The 21,934-nt window shown below is 33.4% G+C and overlaps 1 protein-coding gene across 1 annotated transcript; it reads right to left on the minus strand.

Annotated features, from left to right (window-relative positions):
* Positions 1-10,662: 10,662 nt before the first annotated feature.
* Positions 10,663-18,314, minus strand: LOC113375704. The gene is made up of 5 exons (XM_026615648.1): positions 18,154-18,314; positions 16,401-17,189; positions 15,877-16,062; positions 13,733-15,231; positions 10,663-10,679 (listed from the first exon to the last, which is right to left on the minus strand). The coding sequence occupies exons 1-5, from the start codon at positions 18,312-18,314 to the stop codon at positions 10,663-10,665; spliced, it is 2,652 nt and encodes an 883-aa protein (XP_026471433.1).
* Positions 18,315-21,934: the final 3,620 nt, after the last annotated feature.

The raw sequence follows: 21,934 nt of genomic DNA on the forward strand, positions 1-21,934 counted from the left end.
AAAAAGATATGGAATTGGATGAAGCATAGACTCAAATTATTAAAAATTAATCTAAATGAGAAAGATTATAAATTAATAAAATTCGACATTATGAAAAGACCAGAAGAAGAAAACAATATCATAATGTGGCTATTATCTGGTGTTCTAAATAATATATATAATGGAATTGAAGAATTAACATTAATCGAAAGGAATTTAAGAGAGAAGCGGAAAGACTATATAATAAGAAATAAAAATAAGAATAATTCATTTATGTACAAAATTTTGTAAATTATAATGTAGATATTTAAGAAATAAAGTATAATTATATATAAAAAAAAATCGTCGATTTTAAATGTCCGTTGTTTTGCGTACCTGTCGTAGGATTTATTTGATTTTATTTGTTGATAAGGATGTTTGGTTGTAGTTGTGACTATCTCTGGTTCTTCAACGTTTTTGATTGTTTTGTTTGTTTGTAATTCTGAACGTTTCTTTGTAAAATTTTTGTCTGATTGCATTCTGTGCGTTTGTGAAACCTGTGTGTCGCTTAAAATTTTGTCTTTCGGTTTTGTTTTGTTATTTGAAGTTGTTAAAACATTTATGTCATGTGTTTCTTTGATTTTATCTTTGTCTTTTAATTGCTGTTTTTCGTTTCTCGAATCTTGTTCTTTGATTGATTTTGTGGAAAACGTTTTGTTTTCAATTTGTAACGAAACATTTTTGTTTTTGTAATTTATTTCCTGTTTATTCGTTTTGTTTATTATTTCTTTATTTATTCAACATTATTTTTAATTCTATTTCTTACTTCTAATTCTAATCAATTTTAACTCAACATTTCAAATTCTAACTCAAGACATTATTTTAATTCAAAAACTTCTTCTATTAATTCGTTTTTACTCATTCTTCATTCTTCTAAATCCATCTTCTTAAAAATGAATTGGGAATTTGTGGTAGTAGTTCACGTACTGTAGTAGTTTCGTTCTCAGATGTTAATGGTTTTGGGTCTTGGGTTTGGGAAATCGTGGTTTTTGGTTTTCGTCACAGTTTGACATACACTGGGTATGTGTGTTTGTTGCATTTTCTGCATGTGTGTGCGAATAGTTGCACTTTTGTCTGTGTCTGTGTTCGTTGGTAGGGGTTTCGGTTTGTATTAAAATTTCTTCGATTTGGATTTTTACATTCAAAAATTAAATGTCCTGATTTTTTACAGTAGTTACAAAACTTTAGGTTATTATCAATGTTTGTAAACCTTATAGACTTCATTCGAGAAAAACAAACTGGGAACTATACCGCTGCAAAATAGAAAACAATACTGATCTCAAAATTAGTCTTAAGAACTCATCGGAAGTTGACTCTGCTATTGACAAATTTAATAAAACACTTCATGATGCTGCTTTAACTGCTACTTCAGAAACAACAGTTCAACACGATCAACCTCTATCTTTTGAAATTAAAAATTTAATCTCAGAGAAAAGGAAAGCAAGACGCAAATGGCAGTCAACTCACTTTCCATCGGATAAGAACACATACAATAACTTAAGCAATAAACTAAAATACAGATTGAAAGAAATTTCTAACCAAAACTTCAACAATTACGTATCAAACCTAAATAGATTTGATAACTCAATCTGGAAACCAATTAAAAACAAATTAAAACCACGTATTCAAAATCCGCCTGTTAGATGGGATGACAGCAATCATCTATCTTGGGCTAGGAGTGATGCAGAAAAAGCTAATTTATTTGCTCATTATTTAAGTACAGTTTTCAAACCAAACCCAGATTACTCTAACGCAGCGGGCCTTAGCTCAAATATGATTCCTTCTCACAACTCAATGAATAGCATAAAGTTCTTTTCATTAAAGATTATAATTGAAGAGATAAGTAAACTGAAAAAATAATAAATCTCCAGGTTGCGATTTAGTGACGGCAAAAATGTTGAAAGAACTGCCAAAGAAGGGATTCATCCTTCTAACGTATATATTCAACTCAATAATTAGATTAAATTATTGGCCAACTCTCTACAAAACATATGTAGTAAAAATGGTCCATAAAAGCGGAAAAGATCCTAATATGGTTACCTCATATAGACCAATCAGCCTTCTACCAATTGTTTCAAAAGTGCTCGAAAAACTCCTGCTTCAACATATCTTAACTAGCGCGAATATACTTCCAGAACATCAATTTGGCTTGCGGAGTCAACACTCTACAATTCAACAGTGCCACAGAATCGTAAGAGTCATCAACAATACCTTCGAGGCCAAACAATTCTGTTCTGCAGTCTTTCTAGATGTGAGCCAGGCTTTCAATAAGGTGTGCCACAAGGGACTTTTATCGAAGATTAGATCGCTACTTCCATGTGGTTATTATAATATTCTAGAATCTTATCTCGCCAATAGAAAATTTAAAGTACGGGTCAACACTGAAACTTCAATATCTCATCAGATTGAGACAGGAGTTCCACAAGGCAGTGTTTTGGCGCCATTTTTATATATCCTATTCACTAGTGATTTTCCAACTTTACAATCAACCACAACAGCTACATTTGCTGACGACATAGCAATTCTTTCGACACATTCTGATGCATCTAAGGCTACGCTAATTTTACAAAGGCATCTAAATGTTATAGAGGATTGGACAAAAAAATGGAGAATAAAAATAAATGAGAGTAAGTCTAGTCATATAACATTTACACTGAACAAGACAACATGCCCAGGAGTACATTTTTATGGCCAAGCAATTCCAAGCACCGAATGCGTCAAATACTTAGGTATGCATTTAGATCGCAGGCTCACGTGGAAGGACCATATTCGCGCCAAATTAAAGACTATAAAAATTAGAACCGCTGAACTATACTGGCTACTGGGACGCAAGTCAATTTTATCGATTGACAATAAACTTCTAATTTACAAGGCAATATTAAAACCCATATGGACTTATGGCATTGAATTGTGGAGCTGTGCAAGCAAATCCAACATAGCGTTAATGCAACGTGCCCAATCGAAAATGTTGAGGCAGATTACTGATGCTCCGTGGTTTGTTAGTAATAAAACTTTACACGACGATCTTCATATTGATTTTATAAACAAAATAATACAAATCAACAGTATAAAACATTTTCAAAAACTACAACATCATTCAAACCATATAGTCTCTCAGCTTCTTGAGACATCAACTTCAAGAAGACTGAAGAAGAAGCTGCCCGAGATAATATGGAGGAACCTTAGATAATATGAACAGAATAATTGAATCATTTATTGAAGTGATTCTCTAAATATGATTGTAATATTGATCCGATAAATTTATATGTGTGTTTGCAAGTGTGTGTGTATGTGTGTGAGTGAATGACATAAGCCAAATAGCTCATAGAATAATTATGTATTCTGATTGCTATTGAAAATAAAAATTAAAAAAAAAAAAAAAAAAAAATTATTTGAATTAACGTTATTCTTTTTATTTAAGAAGCATTGTGGAGCAATATGACCACGTTTTTTACAAATGTAACATGTTATATTATTTTGATTATTTCTGATATTTGATGAATTTTGACAAGCTTCTTCTTGCAAAGCGAAGTCAAGAGCATCTTATTTTTTTATTTATTTTTATTGGCTTCTAAATTACATCTAGCCTCTTACAGTCTAATATAAATCATTACTACTCTAAATAATATAAAATGTATACTTATAAGCTTGTCTACACATAATTCTATTTTACAATCAGATATAAAATTAATTAAAAACTATATTTCTGTATTAGATAATAATGTCACAAAATTAAATGGTTTCCTAATATTTTTGTTTCTATAGATCTCATTAATTAAATTTACACGTTGATTGTAGTATATGATGCATTCAAGAATAAGGTGTTGCAAAGTCGCAACTGCTTCTCCACAGACACATATATTTGATGGTGCCAGCTTTAGTCGATACATGTGGGCAGGAAAGTTACCATGATTAAACCTTAGCCTGGTTAATGCCACTAGAACATGTCTTCTTTCATTCTTATATACCCATATTTTGTTGCCACATTTTGTTGCTCACAGACGGCTTAATATTTTTGTAGTAGTTACCTATGGTTGAGGATGCATTGTCCCATTCATTTTGCCACAGCTGCATACAATTGTTTATAGATGCATTTATTTAATCAATTTACGTGGCCTCATTAATGACCTCACCATTATCTGCTGCCTGTTTCGCTATTCTATTTGGAATTTTGTTTCCTGCGATGCCGGAATGCGCTCTAACCCATTTAATTTTTACATCACCTCCTTTATACAGAATTTGCTGGATGTACTTCAAAATTTTATAGTAAATTACCTCTTGCAAGGTTGTGGATTTTGTTAAATTTCTTAGTTTGCTTATGCAATTTTGATTGTCTGTGTAAATGATTGTTTTCGCAAACTAATAATTTATTATTACCTCTAGTGCCTTCTTAATTGCAATCAATTCAGCCCTATACGCTGACACAAAGTTTTCTAATTTGAATCCGAATTCAGCATTATTCGTACTGCAATACACAGTACATCCCGTATTCTGATTATTTTTTGAACCATCCGTGTAGATAATTTTGTAATGTTTCAAATTGTAATTGCATTGAAAACATCAATCATTTTGTTTGAATTATCAAAAATTTCCATGTCATAATACGGATGTTTCTTGCAACAAGCTAGACAATTTTTTGCCCTTACTAAATTTATGAAACTCTTCACTAATTTGGGGGTTTTAATTTTAATCCAGTACTTACTTAATCTTGTGTCTACTGCTACCTCATATACATTTTCGATGAAACGCGAATTTTTTATTGAAAGATTTTTTAACACAAATTTGTCGCACAAGAATTGTCTACGTAGCTCTAACGGCATTTCCCCACTTTCTACTAGTAATGCATTTGTTAGGGTAGATAACATAGCACCCATATATATTCTCAGACACCAGTATTGAAATTCATCCAATTTTTTACAATTCTTACTATTATTCCATACTAAGCAACCGTAGTCAAATATAGGCCTGATTAGTGTTTTGTAAAGTTTCAGTACCGTTATGGGATAGGAACCCCACTACGTACCATTAAGCATTTGTAAGATGTTTATATTTTTTTCTACTCTTTTTTCTATATGCTCTATATGAGATTTAAAACCTAATTTTTGGTCAAATATTATTCCGAGAAATTTATTAGTTTTTTCAACTTTAATTGTATGCTTATTGCTGCTGACTCTTGCCGGAAAATCCTTGTACCTATGTCTGGTTATAATGCCTATTGAGCTTTTTTCACTCGACAACTCTAGGCCTTTTGATACCAGTCATTTGTCAAAGTTTTCAATGTTTCGAGACATAGTGTCCATTGCATCTTGCAGGCTCGTCTTTTCAATATATGTTAAAACATCGTCAGCATATTGAAGAATTTTTGTTCCTTGTTCCCAAATATGTTCAATATCTTGCACATATAATGCATATAAAATTGGGCTTAATATGCCGCCTTGGGGAAGGCCTTTATACATTTTTCATGGACCGATCATTTGATTATTTATTTTGTAGTATACATCTTTTTCAAACACTGTGGATGTTACCGCTCTAACAAATTTCTTCGGTAATCCAATTTTGTCTAAGGTGTCATATAATATACCTGGGACTACATTATCGTAGGTTCCTTTGATGTCGCTGAAGAAACATACCATATAATTATTTCTATTCATTGATAACCATAAATCTGTTATGAAGATGGCCAAGTTGTCATTTACACCCATACCTCTCCTAAATCCAAACTGGCTTTTAGGAAGTAGATCATTGTAGTAGCTTTTAGAAAGTAGATAGTAGATAGTCCAGTAAACAGATATCGGTGGAAAATTAAAGATGTAGATTGGTCAGGTTACGCGCAAACTGTAGACAGAATGTTGTCGAATACTAATATCAACCCCAATCCGATGATTTCCTATTCCAAGTTTATTGAATGCATTAATAATGCAGCACTAATGAATATTCCAAAAACAAATCCGTATTTGGGTACGAAATATAAAAATATGGCAAATCCTTGGTGGGGCGAGGAGTGCAACAAAGTGAAGAAAATTGAATAGGAAGCAATAAAGAAATATAAAGAAATACCAAACATATATAAAATACAAGCGAGCGGTAGCTAAGTGTCGATTTGTATTTAAAAAGAAAAAATACGATAAATGGACAGAGTTTTGTAACCTCTTCTCCAGAAACATGTCTTTACAACAAATCTGGCACCATATAAAAGTTATGAAAAATGTAGCCACTCGAACCAATGCATTTCCTAATAACTTGGCTGATCAGTTTCTTAATTCACTTACTTCGGATACGGTAATTAACGACGTCAACATACAGGACATGGAAAAAAATGACGAACTAGAAGGTCCCTTTACCATTGATAAATTACGTTTGGCACTAAAAAGGAATAGTAATACTGTGCCGGGTAATGACAATATACATTACCCCATGCTAAGTAACCTATCAGATAAAGAAAAAAAAATTCTACTGAAGGTCTTCAACGACATCTGGACTAAAGAGATCGCTGTAAAAGACTGGAGGACATATATCACAATACCAGTCCTAAAGCCTAATAAGGATGCAACAAAAATAGAATCATATCGGCCGATTTCTCTAGCCTCATGTGTGTCCAAAACATTCGAACGCTTAATGAAAAGAAGAATCGAGTGGTGGCTCGAGAATAAAAAGAAATTGCCAAGTTATATGCAAGGTTGCAGAAACAAAAGAGGCACATATGATGTTCTAACTAGTTTCGTCTATGAAACTCTCAAAAACCTGGCCAAGAAAAATTGTGTAATGACAATCAACTTGGATTTGGAGAACGCATACAACAGGGTTCAAGTACCGATTTTAATAAACATTCTATATGAATTAAAACTCCCCAAGAGATTTTTTGTTCACATTTATCACTTATTGAAAGATCGAAAATTAGTCCTCAGATGTAAAGATACGCAATATGGGCCGCGGTATATGTCGGAAGGCTTACCTCAGGGTTCGGTCCTTAGTCTCTTGTTGTTCAACGTATACACGGCACACCTTCAAAATGAGATTGGCCAGGATTGCTCGGATCTTGCAATATGCAGATGATCTAATAGTAGAAGAGCCAGTGAACTATTTGACTAACCTGTTTTCACAAAGCCAGAAATTTTTTTAATGATATTTTATTATCGGCCCATTAAGAAAGTACCATTCTGGCAGTCATTCCGCGGTTGCGTCATCATCCCTTCAATTTGTGAAAATGTAAAAAAAACTGTTTTTATAACTTGCTCGCACAAGGCTCAAATTTTGAGGGTGTCTTCTTTTAACTGTTTAGAAAGCATATGTAAAAAGCCAGCCCATTCTGACGGTTGCAAGGGTCTGCCAGACGAGTACATAATAGTCACGACGCGCAAGAGTGTGGGCGCATTGCCATACATAATTGACTAATACCCTTGTATTTGAATAATTAATACGCCATTTTAAAGGTCATTTTGAAAACATCCGTTATACCAAACTTCAACTTTGTATCTCACCTTATGGCCGAGATATCATTGAAAATATGCCAAAGTGGCCCCTTTTTCAAACTCAATTTTTGGCGTAACCATAAAAGATATCGAAAAAAAATTACGTGATTCTACTCATATTGGCTTAAATCACATAATGTACAGTAAAAAATGCTAAATAATCCTTCATTATTAGCTAAAAAGGATAAAATAATTTTTCAATTAATGTTTTCGGATAGTGTGTTTTGTTTAATTACTTTATTATTAGTATTATTTAAAAGCTTATTGTTTTCTCTTTTAGTACTTCAAATATGGTTTAAATCAAATTTGTGGAACACATTGAAAAATTGAAGAAACCAGAACCAGTACACCCGCGCGAAACGCTAATAGTAGCCCGCATAGAATTCGTTCGGTCGGATGTGCGATGCGTTACGCGCGGGTGTACTGGTTCTGGTTTCTTCAATTTTTCAATATGTTCCACAAATTTGATTTAAACCATATTTGCAGTACTAAAAGAGAAAACAATAAGCTTTTAAATAACACTAATAATAAAGTAATTAAACAAAACACACTATCCGAAAACATTAATTGAAAAATTATTTTATCTTTTTTAGCTAATAATAAAGGATTATTTAGCATATATTACTGTACATTATGTGATTTAAGCCAATATGAGTAGAATCACGTAATTTTTTTTTCGATATCTTTTATGGTTACGCCAAAAATTGAGTTTGAAAAAGGGGCCACTTTGGCATATTTTCAATGATATCTCGGCCATAAGGTGAGATACAAAGTTGAAGTTTGGTATAACGGATGTTTTCAAAATCACCTTTAAAATGGCGTATTAATTATTCAAATACAAGGGTATTAGTCAATTATGTATGGCAATGCGCCCACACCCTTGCGCGTCGTGACTATTATGTACTCGTCTGGCAGACCCTTGCAACCATCAGAATGGGCTGGTTTTTTACATATGCTTTCTAAACAGTTAAAAGAAGACACCCTCAAAATTTGAGCCTTGTGCGAGCAAGTTATAAAAACAGTTTTTTTTACATTTTCACAAATTGAAGGGATGATGATGCAACCGCGGAATGACTGCCAGAATGGTACTTTCTTAATGGGCCGATAATAAAATTTCATTAAAAAAATTTCTGGCTTTGTGAAAACAGGTTAGTCAAATAGTTCACTGGCTCTTAGACTATAATATTATCACATAGTGGAGTGTCATTAAATGATGTGATCAAATAAATGAATCAGACCATGACGTCATTTGGAAAATGAACCACATTACTGGGATTTTCACTTTCCGAGAATAAAAGTGCAGTATTCACCAGACAAAGGAATTCTATTGCCATGGAGTCAATAAAATTAGCTAGATACACCTTAAAGATACAAACTACCACAAGATGTCTGGGTTTGATTATACATAACAAATTACAATGGGGTCCACATTTGGAAAATCTGGCAAGAAAATGTGAAGATGCATTAAATATCTTGAGAGTATTAAATCGCATGATGTATGGCGCTGACGTGAAGGTTGCAATCAGGATATATAAACAGCTTATATTATCTAAACTCGATTATGGCTGCTTCATTTATGGGGATGCAAGTAAAAATTTACTGCGCAAACTGGATACCCTGCAAAATAAAGCTGTGAGGTATTGCCTTGGAGTTTTCGTTCAACGCCCATTAACGCCTTACATGTGGAAGCACATATAATGCCTCTGCATTTGAGGAGGAAACTGTTAGCAACGAAATTTTTTATTGACAGAATAAGGTCCAATAACGTAGAGGTGATACAAAAAATTAGTAGTGCTAACAACTGTCAGAACAAACAATATTGGCAAAATTAGAAGAAAGCTATTCTTATGTCGGTGTTCTCAGAACTTTGTAATACATATAGCAGTCCAATTGATTTGGGGTATAGGTTAGAAATTGAAGATAAAATTAAAAACACGTTTCCGGACTTCGAGGTTTTTTCACAGATGGTTCAGAAGGTTCTGAGGGCGTAGGTGCTTGCATCTATCATCAGAACACTAACTTATATACTAAATATAAGTTAGATATAAATGCGTCGATTTATACAGCTGAAATGTACGCCTTGGCTTAGAGAAAGTGTTGTATTCAGTGATAGCCGATCATCTTTAGAGAGCCTGCTATCTATAGGCAGAGACCCAAGTTTTTTAGTGTTAGATACTCTTAATCATATACATAACATACTCTCAAAAAAAAATCCTTTTACATAATTTGGATCAAGAGTCATATCGGAGTAACAAGGAATGAAGCTGTTGACAAAGGAGCAAAAGATGCAATAAGCACGGATATAATCGTAGAAGATGGAATATCCCACCAACATATCAAAACCCTCTTTAAGGCAAAAATATATAAGGAGTGGCAATTGGAATTCCAAGAGTCAAGCCGTGAAAAAGAACAATTTTATGCAGCTATACAAGAAAAAATTTCCGTCAGACCATGGTACGACAAATTTACAAGGAGTCGTCATTTTTACTGCATTTTTAATCGTCTGAGAGCCAATCACACCTTTACAAATTACCACTTGAATAGGATCGGAACTAACATCAATCCGTACTGTCTTTGTCTTGGCGAAGCAAATAATGCAGATGCCAATCACCTAATTATGGAATGTAGACATATGGAGAAAAAAAGAGAAAAACTATGAAATAAATTAACAAAACTGAGGATTCCACTTCCCACAAACCTGAGACTGATGTTGGCAGACACTGTAACATATGATGCTATATACGAGTATATATGTGAAACTAGATTGATGGTATAGAGATTCAACATAGTATATTGAATCATATTAAAATTAGGCGTATATGTGTATAGATGTGTGTTTGTGTATATATATGCGTATATGTGTATATGTATATATGTATATATATATATATATATATGTATATATGTGTGTGAATGAGTATGTATGCATGTAGATTTATATATATATATATATATATATATATATATATATATTAGTCTTAATTTTTATAGTTGTGAAGTTCTTTAGATAATGGCCAATGTACAAGCTTACAAAACCAATAAAAATAAATTAAAAAAACTCATATGTTTATTGCATTAAATGTAAATACTTGAACCGCACATTAATTATCAGTGTTATATATACTGTGTTATACCGTTATACCATGGTTCACAAGAAAGTTCTCGAAGCGTTGTTTCAGAAATTTGTTAAATCTTTAAGTAAAAACAATAATAATAGTGTATAAACTGTGATAAAATTAATAAAACTTATTGTGGTGATAAAATATTACTTTGTGAAATTAAAAACGAAACTTGGTGTGTGAAATTGTGGTGAATAATAGAATCAATGGTGTATAATATGAAAAAATAATTTGTTATAACCTCACTAACATGGAAAATAAAATGAACAAACAAGTAAACTCTTAATATCTCAAATGATTAGTACTTATACACACACAAACATTAATTATGACACGAAAAGTTATATCATAATTATTAAATATATTTTAAATATTAATGTTCTATATTCATGAAAAATGATATGTAAATTGTAATAAAATTGATAAAAGTCAACATATTGACTATTTAAAAAATGTATAAATTTACTCAGAATACATATTTTTTTTATTAATGGTGTTTGTTCAAAATTAATTAAATAATATTTAATATTTCAGAATATAGGGTCAATAATTTTGAGTATAATTTATATATGTTTTTCAATATGATGTAAATATTATTTTTACATATTCTCCTCATATTCGGAATATGGGCGTAATTTGGAAAAATGTTAAGCAAATCACATAAGCTAAATATCATATTCCCGTATTCGTCCCTCATTCCGAATCTGAGCGGAATAAGGCCGAATGTTAACAAAATCATATGGGCTCAATATTGGAAAACAATATTTAGCTTACGTAAAAAACATATTCAGCTCGGATTCGTTTCTACTAGGGTATATATGTGTGTGTATATTATATATATGCATATATATATATATATATATATATATATATATATGTGTGTATATTATATATATATATATATATATATATATATATATATATATGTATAGAAATTATAAATTAATAATATAAATATTATCTAGTGCCTATTATATTGCAATTATGACAACTGACCAAAATCCCAAAGTAGCCTTAGAGAAATTTGAAAGCCATCTCAACAAAATCGGAACCTGGTCCATAATATGCAAAATAAAAATCTGTGGTACCGCCATTATATATATATATATATATATATATATATATATATACATATATCTTCTATATATATAAAAATAAGTCGGGTTTTCCTTCCTGACGAAATAACTCCAGAACGCACGAACCGATTTCGACAATTTTGCATTCGTTGGAAAGGTCTCGGGCTCCGCAAGGTTTATAGCTAAGAAAATTAGTTGTGCATGGCATCGTGCCTTAATACAAGCTGCTGGAACTTCACGCACCGTAATTAAAAATTCGAGTAATAAAAATAATCAATAACTGTTTTAAATAATTTCAAATAGATTATATATATATATAAATAATAATAATATATAATAATATCTCCTATATATATATAAAATTAAGTCGGGTTTTCCTTCCTGACGAAATAACTCCAGAACGCACGAACCGATTTCGACAATTTTGCATTCGTTGGAAAGGTCTCGCAAAGCTCAGCAAGGTTTATAGCTAAGAAAATTAGTGGTGCATGGCATCGTGTCCTAATGCAAATTGCTGGAACTTCATGCACCGTAATTAAAAATTCGAGTAATAAAAATAATCATCAATTGTTTTAAATAATTTCAAATAGATTATCTACATATATCTACACATATATATATATAGATATATATATATATATATATATATATATATATATACAGTAGTATCCGATTAGTATGACGCCGGATATATTGACAACCGCTTAATATGACGTAATTGCACTAGGAATTTAGTTTCCATATAAAACTCCTTAAAAAAAACAGCTGTCTAGTCGCTTACATTGACATGTCGCTTATAATGACTCATTTTTTGCAAAAAAATATGTCCAATTATAATGACCGACATGATTTTGCATGATGTGGCCAAGTCTACGAAAGCAATTGCTATGTCTTTTGTGCACAATAGCACAAAGGACTGTTTTTACAATAAAATTATGTAAAGAAATCAATCAAAAATTACTGATTATTACATTGAAAAAACACATTTGTATGTTTATGGTTATGGTAGACTAATTATCATTGGCCCACCACGGATATCTCATAAACAAATAAAACTAGATTTTTTAACAATTATATTTGATAGTAGAGGGCGAAAAATGTATAAATTCATAACCAGCCATCACCTTTATTCTTATGACTTTGCTATCAGAAGATAAGCAGCATATGACTGCGATAAAAAGGACCAGCAGAACCTTTACTTTGGCAAAGGTGTAAGCAATAAAATAGTAAAGTTTAAAAAAAGCCATTTTTCAAGAGATTAATTGAATAAATTATTATTCCGGCTCTTCTGATGAATATTTTTGATGAATAGCAGATCAATCTAATATACTGTGTTGTCTTTGTAACAAATGTACCCACGGAATTAATATTTTGCATTGGTTCATGGCTTTAAAATTTAATAGAAGAAATTGCATTTGTTCGCCCCCTGGTTGTTTCACTTTACCCCGTATGTGAAGTAAAATGGGTCAGATACCAAATGTTTAAAAAATAGTAAAAAATATAATATTTATATACATAATTAGGAATTATGTACGTATGTATGTAAGTTTTTCTGAACATAGTTCGATAGATGCTTATTTGGTGTATGTTATGTGTTGTTCATTGGGTTCAGACAATATAATTACCGTAAGTCAAATTGGACCGTTGTGCCCCCGCCCTACCCTATGTCAATTTTATTTTATATTAAATTTTAATGTGTCATTTTTATTTTTAATTAAAACGTTTGTATAGGCTTTTCTTTTAAATTACTGAAACATGTAACATATTTGCATATTAAAAAGTTTTTCTTCAGTACGCTTTTAATGACGACCGGTTAGTATGACGAGATTTCGGCGTCCCTTCGATGTCATACTAAGCGGATTCTACTGTATATATATATATATATATATATATATATAGAATAGAATAGAATAGAACTTTATTAAAATTCAATAGTTACAATTTAAGTCATTTACAATACATAATTATTCTAAAAATTCATTTATAAAATAATAGGGATTATTTAGTAAATAATTTTTAACAATATTTTTAAAGGTGAATCTTGTTTTGCATCTCCATCCATCAGGTAGCTTATTATAGATCTTGGCTCCCAATGTAGTTCTTAGCGATGATTTAAGTTTCATTTTTGGACATATCACTGCATTTTTATTCCGCGTATTGTGGTCGTGGACATCACTTCTCAATAAATGATTAGTTTTATCCGCATGCACCGCAATAGCTTGTTGCCAAATATAAATGTTTGTGACAGTCAAAATTTTGTGTTTTATGAATAGCGGCCTGCAAGGCTCCCGAGGTGAGACTTCTTCTATTGCTCTAACCGCCTTCTTTTGTAGATCCATAACTTTAGAAGTGTGTGCACTATGTCCCCAAGCTAATATTCCGTATGAAAGTACAGAATGGAACATAGCAAAGTAGGTTTCCCTGGCACATTCCTGGTTTATTATGGATCTAATTCTTCTAATGACATAAATGGCTTTCGAGAGCCTTGCGCATAGCAACTCTATATGTTTGGCCCAGGTCAGCAAACTATCCATTGTTAGTCCCAAGTATTTGACTTCACCGCCTTGAAGTTCAACATGTCTTCTATTAGCTGTAAAATTAATAGAAACAGTTTTGTTTTTATTCAGAACAATTTTATTGGCGAGAAACCACTCTTCAGCTTGTTTATAAGCATTTTGCCTCTTTTCATTCATAACTTTTATGTCTTTGCTTGCAACTGCTAGTGCCGTATCGTCTGCGAACTGAGTCGAATGGCAATTCAAGTTGGAGGGCAGGTCATTCACAAATATTAGGAATAGTAGCGGACCTAAAATACTGCCTTGGACAATTCCAATATCTGGCACAACTTCTGCATTACTGAGCTTATATTGCCAGTCAACGAATTGTTGACGATTCGTGAAGTAGGATTGCATCAGCGTTAACGGAACACCTCTCAGTCCATAATATTCAAGTTTTTTTAGAAGTATTTTGTGTGGTACGCAATCGAATGGCTTACTAAGGTCACAGAACAGCGCATCGCAATGTTCATGATTCTCTAAAGAATCTTGTATAAAATTTAGAAAATTTACTATGGCGTCGATCGTATTCAACCCCTTTCTAAACCCAAATTGACTGTTGTTTGAATAGTTATTGGCTTCAAAGAAATTTAGTATTATTGAGGTCAACAACATTTCAATCAGTTTAGAAAATACAGGCAGTATGGCGATTGGCCGATAATTGGATGCATCTTGGCGTTCTCCGGATTTATACACTGGAATGATTCTCGCCAGTTTCATTTTATCTGGAAACTGTCCTGTAGCGAATACACTGTTCACGATTGCACAGAACGGTGAAGCTATATACTCGGCTACTGGTTTGATCATTTTAGCGTTTAGTCCAAAAGCGTCAAGTAATGTCTTGTTTTTCATCTGTTTAATCGCTGTAACAATTTCTTCTGGAGATGTTGGTCTCAGGAACATACTTCGCCTACTGACATATACCTTAGCTAAATAAGCTTCGGGTCTAGTCTTTGCGTCGAGCAAGTCCTTGGTTAGATTGACAGCTACATTCCTGAAAAAATGATTAAATTCGTTTGCTGATGGCGTACCAATTCCGATATTATTTGAATATTTTTGACCTGTTTCTTGTTTTATTATATTCCATATAGTTTGTTGTTTATTATCTGATTTAACTATATTCATTACATTACTTTGTTGACGTTCCATTTCCATCTTATGGTTATATAATCTTTTATAATGTTCAAAGTATTGTTTCAGATCAATTCGCTGTGACTGTTTAAAAGCATCATATAGAAAATCCACAAGTTCTTTGAGATTTCGTAGATTTTCTGACTGCGCCGTAATTTTGTTTTTGTTTATCAATATGCGTTTGTAAAGAAACGCGTTGTTTGCTATTTGTTTAAAAATATTCAGAAAAATATTGAATTGTTTGTTGCTATCTTCAGTCTGGTCCAGGCAATTCCAATTAACTCGAGATAGTTGTTTTTTGAAGTGTTCCATGTTTTTTTCATTTATTTTTCTTATTATGCGGATGTTCGCGTTGGAAGAAGAAGTTTTGAGATTCATAATCAATGCTTCGTGGTCGGAGATCGAACATGATAAAGTATCAATTATGAATTGGTCTGATTGTAAGTTTGTGAATGCATTATCGATGCAAGTTTTAGAGTTCACGTTGATGTGTGTTGGTTTCATTAACCCATGTTCCAGTCCAAAAGTGGAAGCAGAGTTAATTAGCGCAATTTTATCATTCGAATCTACTAAGAAATCCACATTGAAATCACCGCATATGATGACTTTAGTTTTCGATTCGAATGTGTTAAATATGCGCGTTAGTATTTCTTCAAGTTTTAATAAAAACATATTTAAAGTCGAATTTGGCAATCTGTAAATAACAATAATAATTGTTTTTATTTGTTTTAATTAACACGCCGCTACTTCGCATGCAAGCTCAGCAGATTGCACTGCAATGTCATTTAATTCGGCGCAGTCAAGGTGATTTCGGCAAAATATTGCAACTCCGCCATGTATGTGTTCACTACGGCAAAAACTGCTGATCAGCCGAAAGTCACGAATATTAAATAAATTGATTTGTTTGTCATTTAACCAGTGTTCTGTCAGACAAAGTAGGTCAATATTATTTACGTTGACTACATTTGACAAAGCAGCTGATTTATTTGATAAGCATTGAATGTTCAGGCAGAGTATATTTAATATATTTACTTGTCGTTGCTTGGTTGCTTTTGGAGCCTGAATAAAAAACGATCCACGCATACTCCTTGAGGCCATATTTCCGGCGATTTAATTTTTTCTAATTCTGATTCCAAAACTGATACCTTGAATGATGAATATACGTTTGGATGTTTGGATGCAATTTTTTTGTACGTTACGTTTTCGAAATTTTTGTCCCACAGGTAATTTTCCAATTGCTCTTCCGTTTTTTCTGGCGCCAGTCGAAACACATGTAGATGCGCTTGCTTCACCACATCTTTTATCACGGCATTTGCATTTGTGCCTTCGATAGTTGTGGCCTTTCGCCTTGGCGCTTTCTTTCTTTGGACCAAAGTCCAATTTTGTTCTTCTGTTACGCTCTTATTGTTGGTAATGGCGTTGGAAGGCAAAGCAGTAGACGCCACGGCATCACGGAACGTTTCAATTTTCCGCTCTTCCAGTTTCTTCAGCGCCGTTGCTACTGCGATACTAACTTGTTCACTTGAGATTTTGCTGGGATCTTTTTCCTTGTTAACATTCGATTTCTTTCCATTCTTTTTTTTTGATTTCTTATTGACTGCTTTCTCAGTATCGATATCAATACTGGGTGCAGCTGAAGAAACCTGCTCCTTCTTTTGATTCGGATTTACCCATTGCAGCAGCTTGATTTTATCCTCAAGCTGCTGAATTATGTACTCCTTATCCTTTATTATGGTAATTTTGTCTTCTTTTATGGTGTTTTTGTCGGCAATTATTTTTTCAAGCCTAGAAATTGTTTCCATATGGTCACTGTACACTTCACTGTTAACACAACACTGTATCAGATTACGATATAGAAATTTGAAGTTTTTCCTATTAGCACAACTAATGTGGTACATTTTTCCGCAGTTTTTACAAATGCCTACATTTGGGGCCTTTGTTTCACAGCAATTATAGGAACTTTTCACTTCCGATTCTGGCACTAATGGTGTCGATTGCGACATCATTGCGGCAAGTTTAAACGGCACGTCTGTACGTTACGGCGGTCAACGAAAGACTAATCCAACTAAACTCAATATATATATATATATATATATATATATATATTGTGACGAGAAGAGGGGTGATGCTCCCTTTCTGGGGGTATTGCAACGACTTCCATTATTACATCTAGCGTTGCATCCCCAATGAAAGGGTTACACCAACTCCTTAACCCGACTTCTTTAAACACCCTGTAATTACCTGTGGAAAAGCCAACTAACTACGCGAATGAAACAGAATGTACTTTTAGCTTATTTAATCATTACTAATTATTACAGGTGTAACGGCATGACAATACCTACGTACTGTCATGCCCTTTGCCTAAAGCCTAACGTACTCATAAATCTTTATTAATTACTAACGTAAAACGGTATCAACGGAGTAACGATAACGACGGAACGGAGAACGGAACGGAGGGAATAGTTTATAAAACCAATAATGCATCTGACCTTTACTGGAACGGGTTCTCCTCTCCTGGCACAACACACACACCACTATACACAAAGCGGGTCCAGCGCCTGGCGCGTGGACCCACTGACCTCCTCAGCGGATGATACAATTCTTAATGCTCACATTTCAACCCCAGACTGGACCTTATATTGGCATCCCTAGTAGGCGTAGGTGGGGGGTTCCATTGCACTGGTGGTTATGCAACCCTTTTGACGACAATACCAATTGTCGTTACACGCCCCCCTGTCACACTAGAGCCGGCCTCGGCTCTTAAATCCAAAGTTGAAATTATTGCCATCTCCTGTTTTTTCCGGGTTGTTTCGGTGTTCTTCCTAGGGTGCTGTTTTGCCCTTTGGTCCTCGTCTTTGGGTTGGATAGTTTAACTTGGTTGGCTTTGCTCAAGTGTGAGCCTTGGCTGCTAGACGACGATTGTAGTTGTGGTTGTGTGCTGGCCATCCTTTAGGTGTTGTGGTTCCGGTCAGATATTCCTAGAATCCTGGTAAGCTATTCCCCCTTTGTTTACAAACTCAAAACACGTAGCAGCTAGTAAACATAAACTAACATATGCACAGGTCTGATAAAAAAATACATCAACATCATTAATACAAAAAAAACGAAAACAAAATCCTTCAGTAACACAAAAATTACAATACAAAAATAAGTCCGTTTGCTTAAGACTATCTTAACTTATTTCGTTCTCAAAGAAACCGTGATGGGAAAAACTGTACTCAGTAAATTCAGAAAAAAAAAGTAAAAACAAGACTAGACTCAGAAAAAAAAAGTAGTTATATAACTCAGACTAGCAAAAGACAAAAACTTAATAAAAAAAAATATTCGAAGTACAATCGTTTTTCGTACAATTTTTCGTAACACGTTTCTTTGAAACGCAATCTTATCCTATGTGCGTGTGCTGTCACCTATTTTTTTGGTTGTAGTATTAGTAATGGGATAACCGTAGCCCGAATTATAAATTAGTTCGCCAGAAACTATGAGCCCGATGATATGGACAATCTTTTACTGTGTAACGCGCGGAAAAACTTTGAAAAGGAAAAAAACCGAAACTAATATGACAATAAACAAGAAACAAAAATACACCTCAATTTACAAAATACGATTATTTAAATAACTAGTTTACTTTTACGGACGCGACGATTACAGTAATTCAATCTCTACTGGTGTGATTGCCCCCCAAATACAAGACCACAGATGGGGGCTAGGATCTAGTTTTCCTTCATTGCTCCCCCCGCAGAGCCCCATACCAATAATAATATCTCTAAACCGACCGTCTATGCCCACCCAATAACAAATGGCACTTACACTTAACACCTATGTAAGCGGGACACACCTGGGGTTCCTCAGCCCGGCACAAAAGTACCCCAAATTGCCCCCTTGACGGGAGATGGCGTGCTGCGACCTATGTCGCCATCCCGGTCTTCGCTGAAGGTACCTTCCCAAAAATAATCCATAATAATCCATAATACATAATAATTCACATAATAATTCGACGGCTGCGGGGTTGATTAAGGGCGGTTTTCCCGATTGAAACCGTACGCGTCCATCGATTCGGACATCTCAATGGTCCTCGTTCGTGGACTACTGGGCCCAGCTTTCAACTCATATATATAAAACCATAAAACAAAAGCGTAAATCCGATATGGCGTTCCGATATAAGCCTTAATACTTATATTCATACTATGTACTCGAATTGACAAACCTACTTTCAACAGCCATCCTAAATCTGAGTGATATAACAGTCCTTGTATATCATACCTAACTCTAAACTTATTCCTATTTCTTATCTAAGAGTAATATGCAAGAGGGAAAGATTAAGAATAAAAAAGTAATTTTATTTTTTTTTAACCGCAAATTCTTTATCTTTCGCTTCTAGACCGAAACGATTTCTCGATCTACTAATATAGACTGTGTCGCACGAATTTAAAAATCTTGTGAATCGAGTCCAGCTCGTTTAACACCACCGTACTGTCGCTTGCCTCGGCCGCCCGGACTAGCGCTACGTCACTAGGCAGCAGGCCTACTCTACGTTGTAGTAGAAAAAAAAAGGGATGATAAGGGTTACGACACAATCTTTCCTTTTACATATTTGTAATTACAAGTATAATTAATTTAAATCTAACGAAGTACGAAGTTAATACTATCTAACAACCTATAGGAGCTCCTTAAATTATTTTTTTTATTGCCATCATGCCACCATGAACCATTTTGTTGCCATATCGGATCCCTTAATCTGGATTGGGCGGTCAAAAACACGAGCCAATAACTATTGACGAGGCAGAATTAAAGTATCAATAAAAAATAAAATCGTAATTTGTCCATATAAAAGGGCGTCACGCAAATTAATCAAAACGCCGCCGGTATAAACGCAGTAATACACTACCAAAGCTCGTTTGGTTTGATTTACGGTAACATTATCAGTGAACAACAAAAAACATACGACGAAAATAATAGTTTATATTCATCCTTACTCATTTTCATACTTGACATGATATAAACCTATTATATAATAATTCATAAACAATAGGGCCACTATAACGCATTCAACTTTTCGACTAAAAAAATTGCCCTCTATACTCTCATTACCTTGTAGCAAAGGCTATAAACTCTATCCGTAAACCAAACCAAACCTTTCGCGACGCGCGGTGAAAAAAAACGACACAACGACAAATATATATATAAAAAAAAATAAAATCTAGTATGTTAAAATGGCGAACAACGCGGATAATGCAATAATAATAAGTAGGATAAAAACACTAAAAATGACGAAGTTACGCGTATGATATAAAGCTAATTTATTATGAAATAGTAAAATATTAAAATTAGTAAAATGCAACATAAAACTTAGTATAAAAAAAGAAATTAGTATGATCAACGAAAGAGAAAAAAAAATATAGTTAGTAAAAAGCGAAAAAGAAAAAAAAGCGAAAAAAAATGCCTTTAGCCGTTTACGCATCATTCCGAACAATACATGAACGTTCATCTAATTGCCGAACTACAAATACGTATATTGCAAATCCGGGTTCTACCTTTGCAATTGTCTCTGTGTTTGTAGAAATACGACTTTTCGAAGGGAAATGTCACCTGCCCACCCGCTCTATTTAACCAAGGTTTTCTAGGCCTTTGGTTTCCAAGCCACATAATACGTCGGTCAAACTGATCGCCTTAGCTGCCATTATGAATTATGGTGAAAAGTCGTATCCTATTATTAATTAATAAATAAGATCAATTAGATGAAGCCGCGAATTGAGCACTAAGCAATGACGTTCCGGCGGGAATGAGAACGCCATTAATACGCGTAAGAAAAAACGAACGAAAAAAAAATAGAAAAGTACAATATTAAAATCGATAAAACTAGATTCATTATTGCATCACCCTACTGAAAAAACACGAAAATACACGACATTAAAATATTAAAAAAAAAACGAATAAAAAACATACTAATACTACAAACCAATTACATAATACAAATGTATTACACAACCCTCCAGCTGGTCAGATACAATTAGCATGTCTATGATGTAACGATTAAGAGAAAAAAAAGTTACAATAAACTCGAAAATAACATTAACATCTTGGTTCGGCACTTTCCGCCTGCTATTACAATTTTTTTTAAACTCTTCGCGTTCTCTACGCAATTTTTATCCACATACGCGGCCTTTGCGCCCCTTGTTACCGCGCGTTTCCTCGAAAATTCACTTCATTTTCAAATCATAGACATGCTAACTACTATTCCCTCCGTGAACAACAATAAAAACAAACATACTCCTTTTTTAAAAATATTTGCTAACTCTTTGGTTAATTCTCGACGATACAAAACTCAATTAATTTCACTTTCAATGATGAAAAAAAACAAAACTTATGCCAATGTTGGATTGTGAAACCCATACTTAAATTATATAAAACAAAACTAATCCTAATTATCCTAAACCTATCAAAATCCTAACTAAAATGTTACTAACTTATTAAGGAAGTACAAATCTTTACTAGCCTAATAACTTATGTAATATTTTAAATAATACCTAATAAATAATATACCTAATAAAATCTTAACTAAAAATATG

The sequence above is a fragment of the Ctenocephalides felis genome, unplaced genomic scaffold, assembly GCF_003426905.1.
Source record: "Ctenocephalides felis isolate EL2017-DRISC unplaced genomic scaffold, ASM342690v1 CF-g0.4_SCAFFOLD_01886, whole genome shotgun sequence".
Classification (NCBI taxonomy): Eukaryota; Metazoa; Arthropoda; class Insecta; order Siphonaptera; family Pulicidae; genus Ctenocephalides; species Ctenocephalides felis.

Excerpts from the sequence above, each read along its gene's own strand:
- LOC113375704 (XM_026615648.1), bottom strand. The coding sequence starts at position 18,314 with ATGGCCAGCACACAACCACAACTACAATCGTCGTCTAGCAGCCAAGGC. Across the intron at positions 16,063-16,400 it reads AAGCAACCAAGCAACGACAA|ATTGCCAAATTCGACTTTAA; the intron begins GTAAATATATTA and ends TGTTATTTACAG. Across the intron at positions 15,232-15,876 it reads ACTTTTGGACTGGAACATGG|GAATGTAGCTGTCAATCTAA; the intron begins GTTAATGAAACC and ends TCATTTTTTCAG.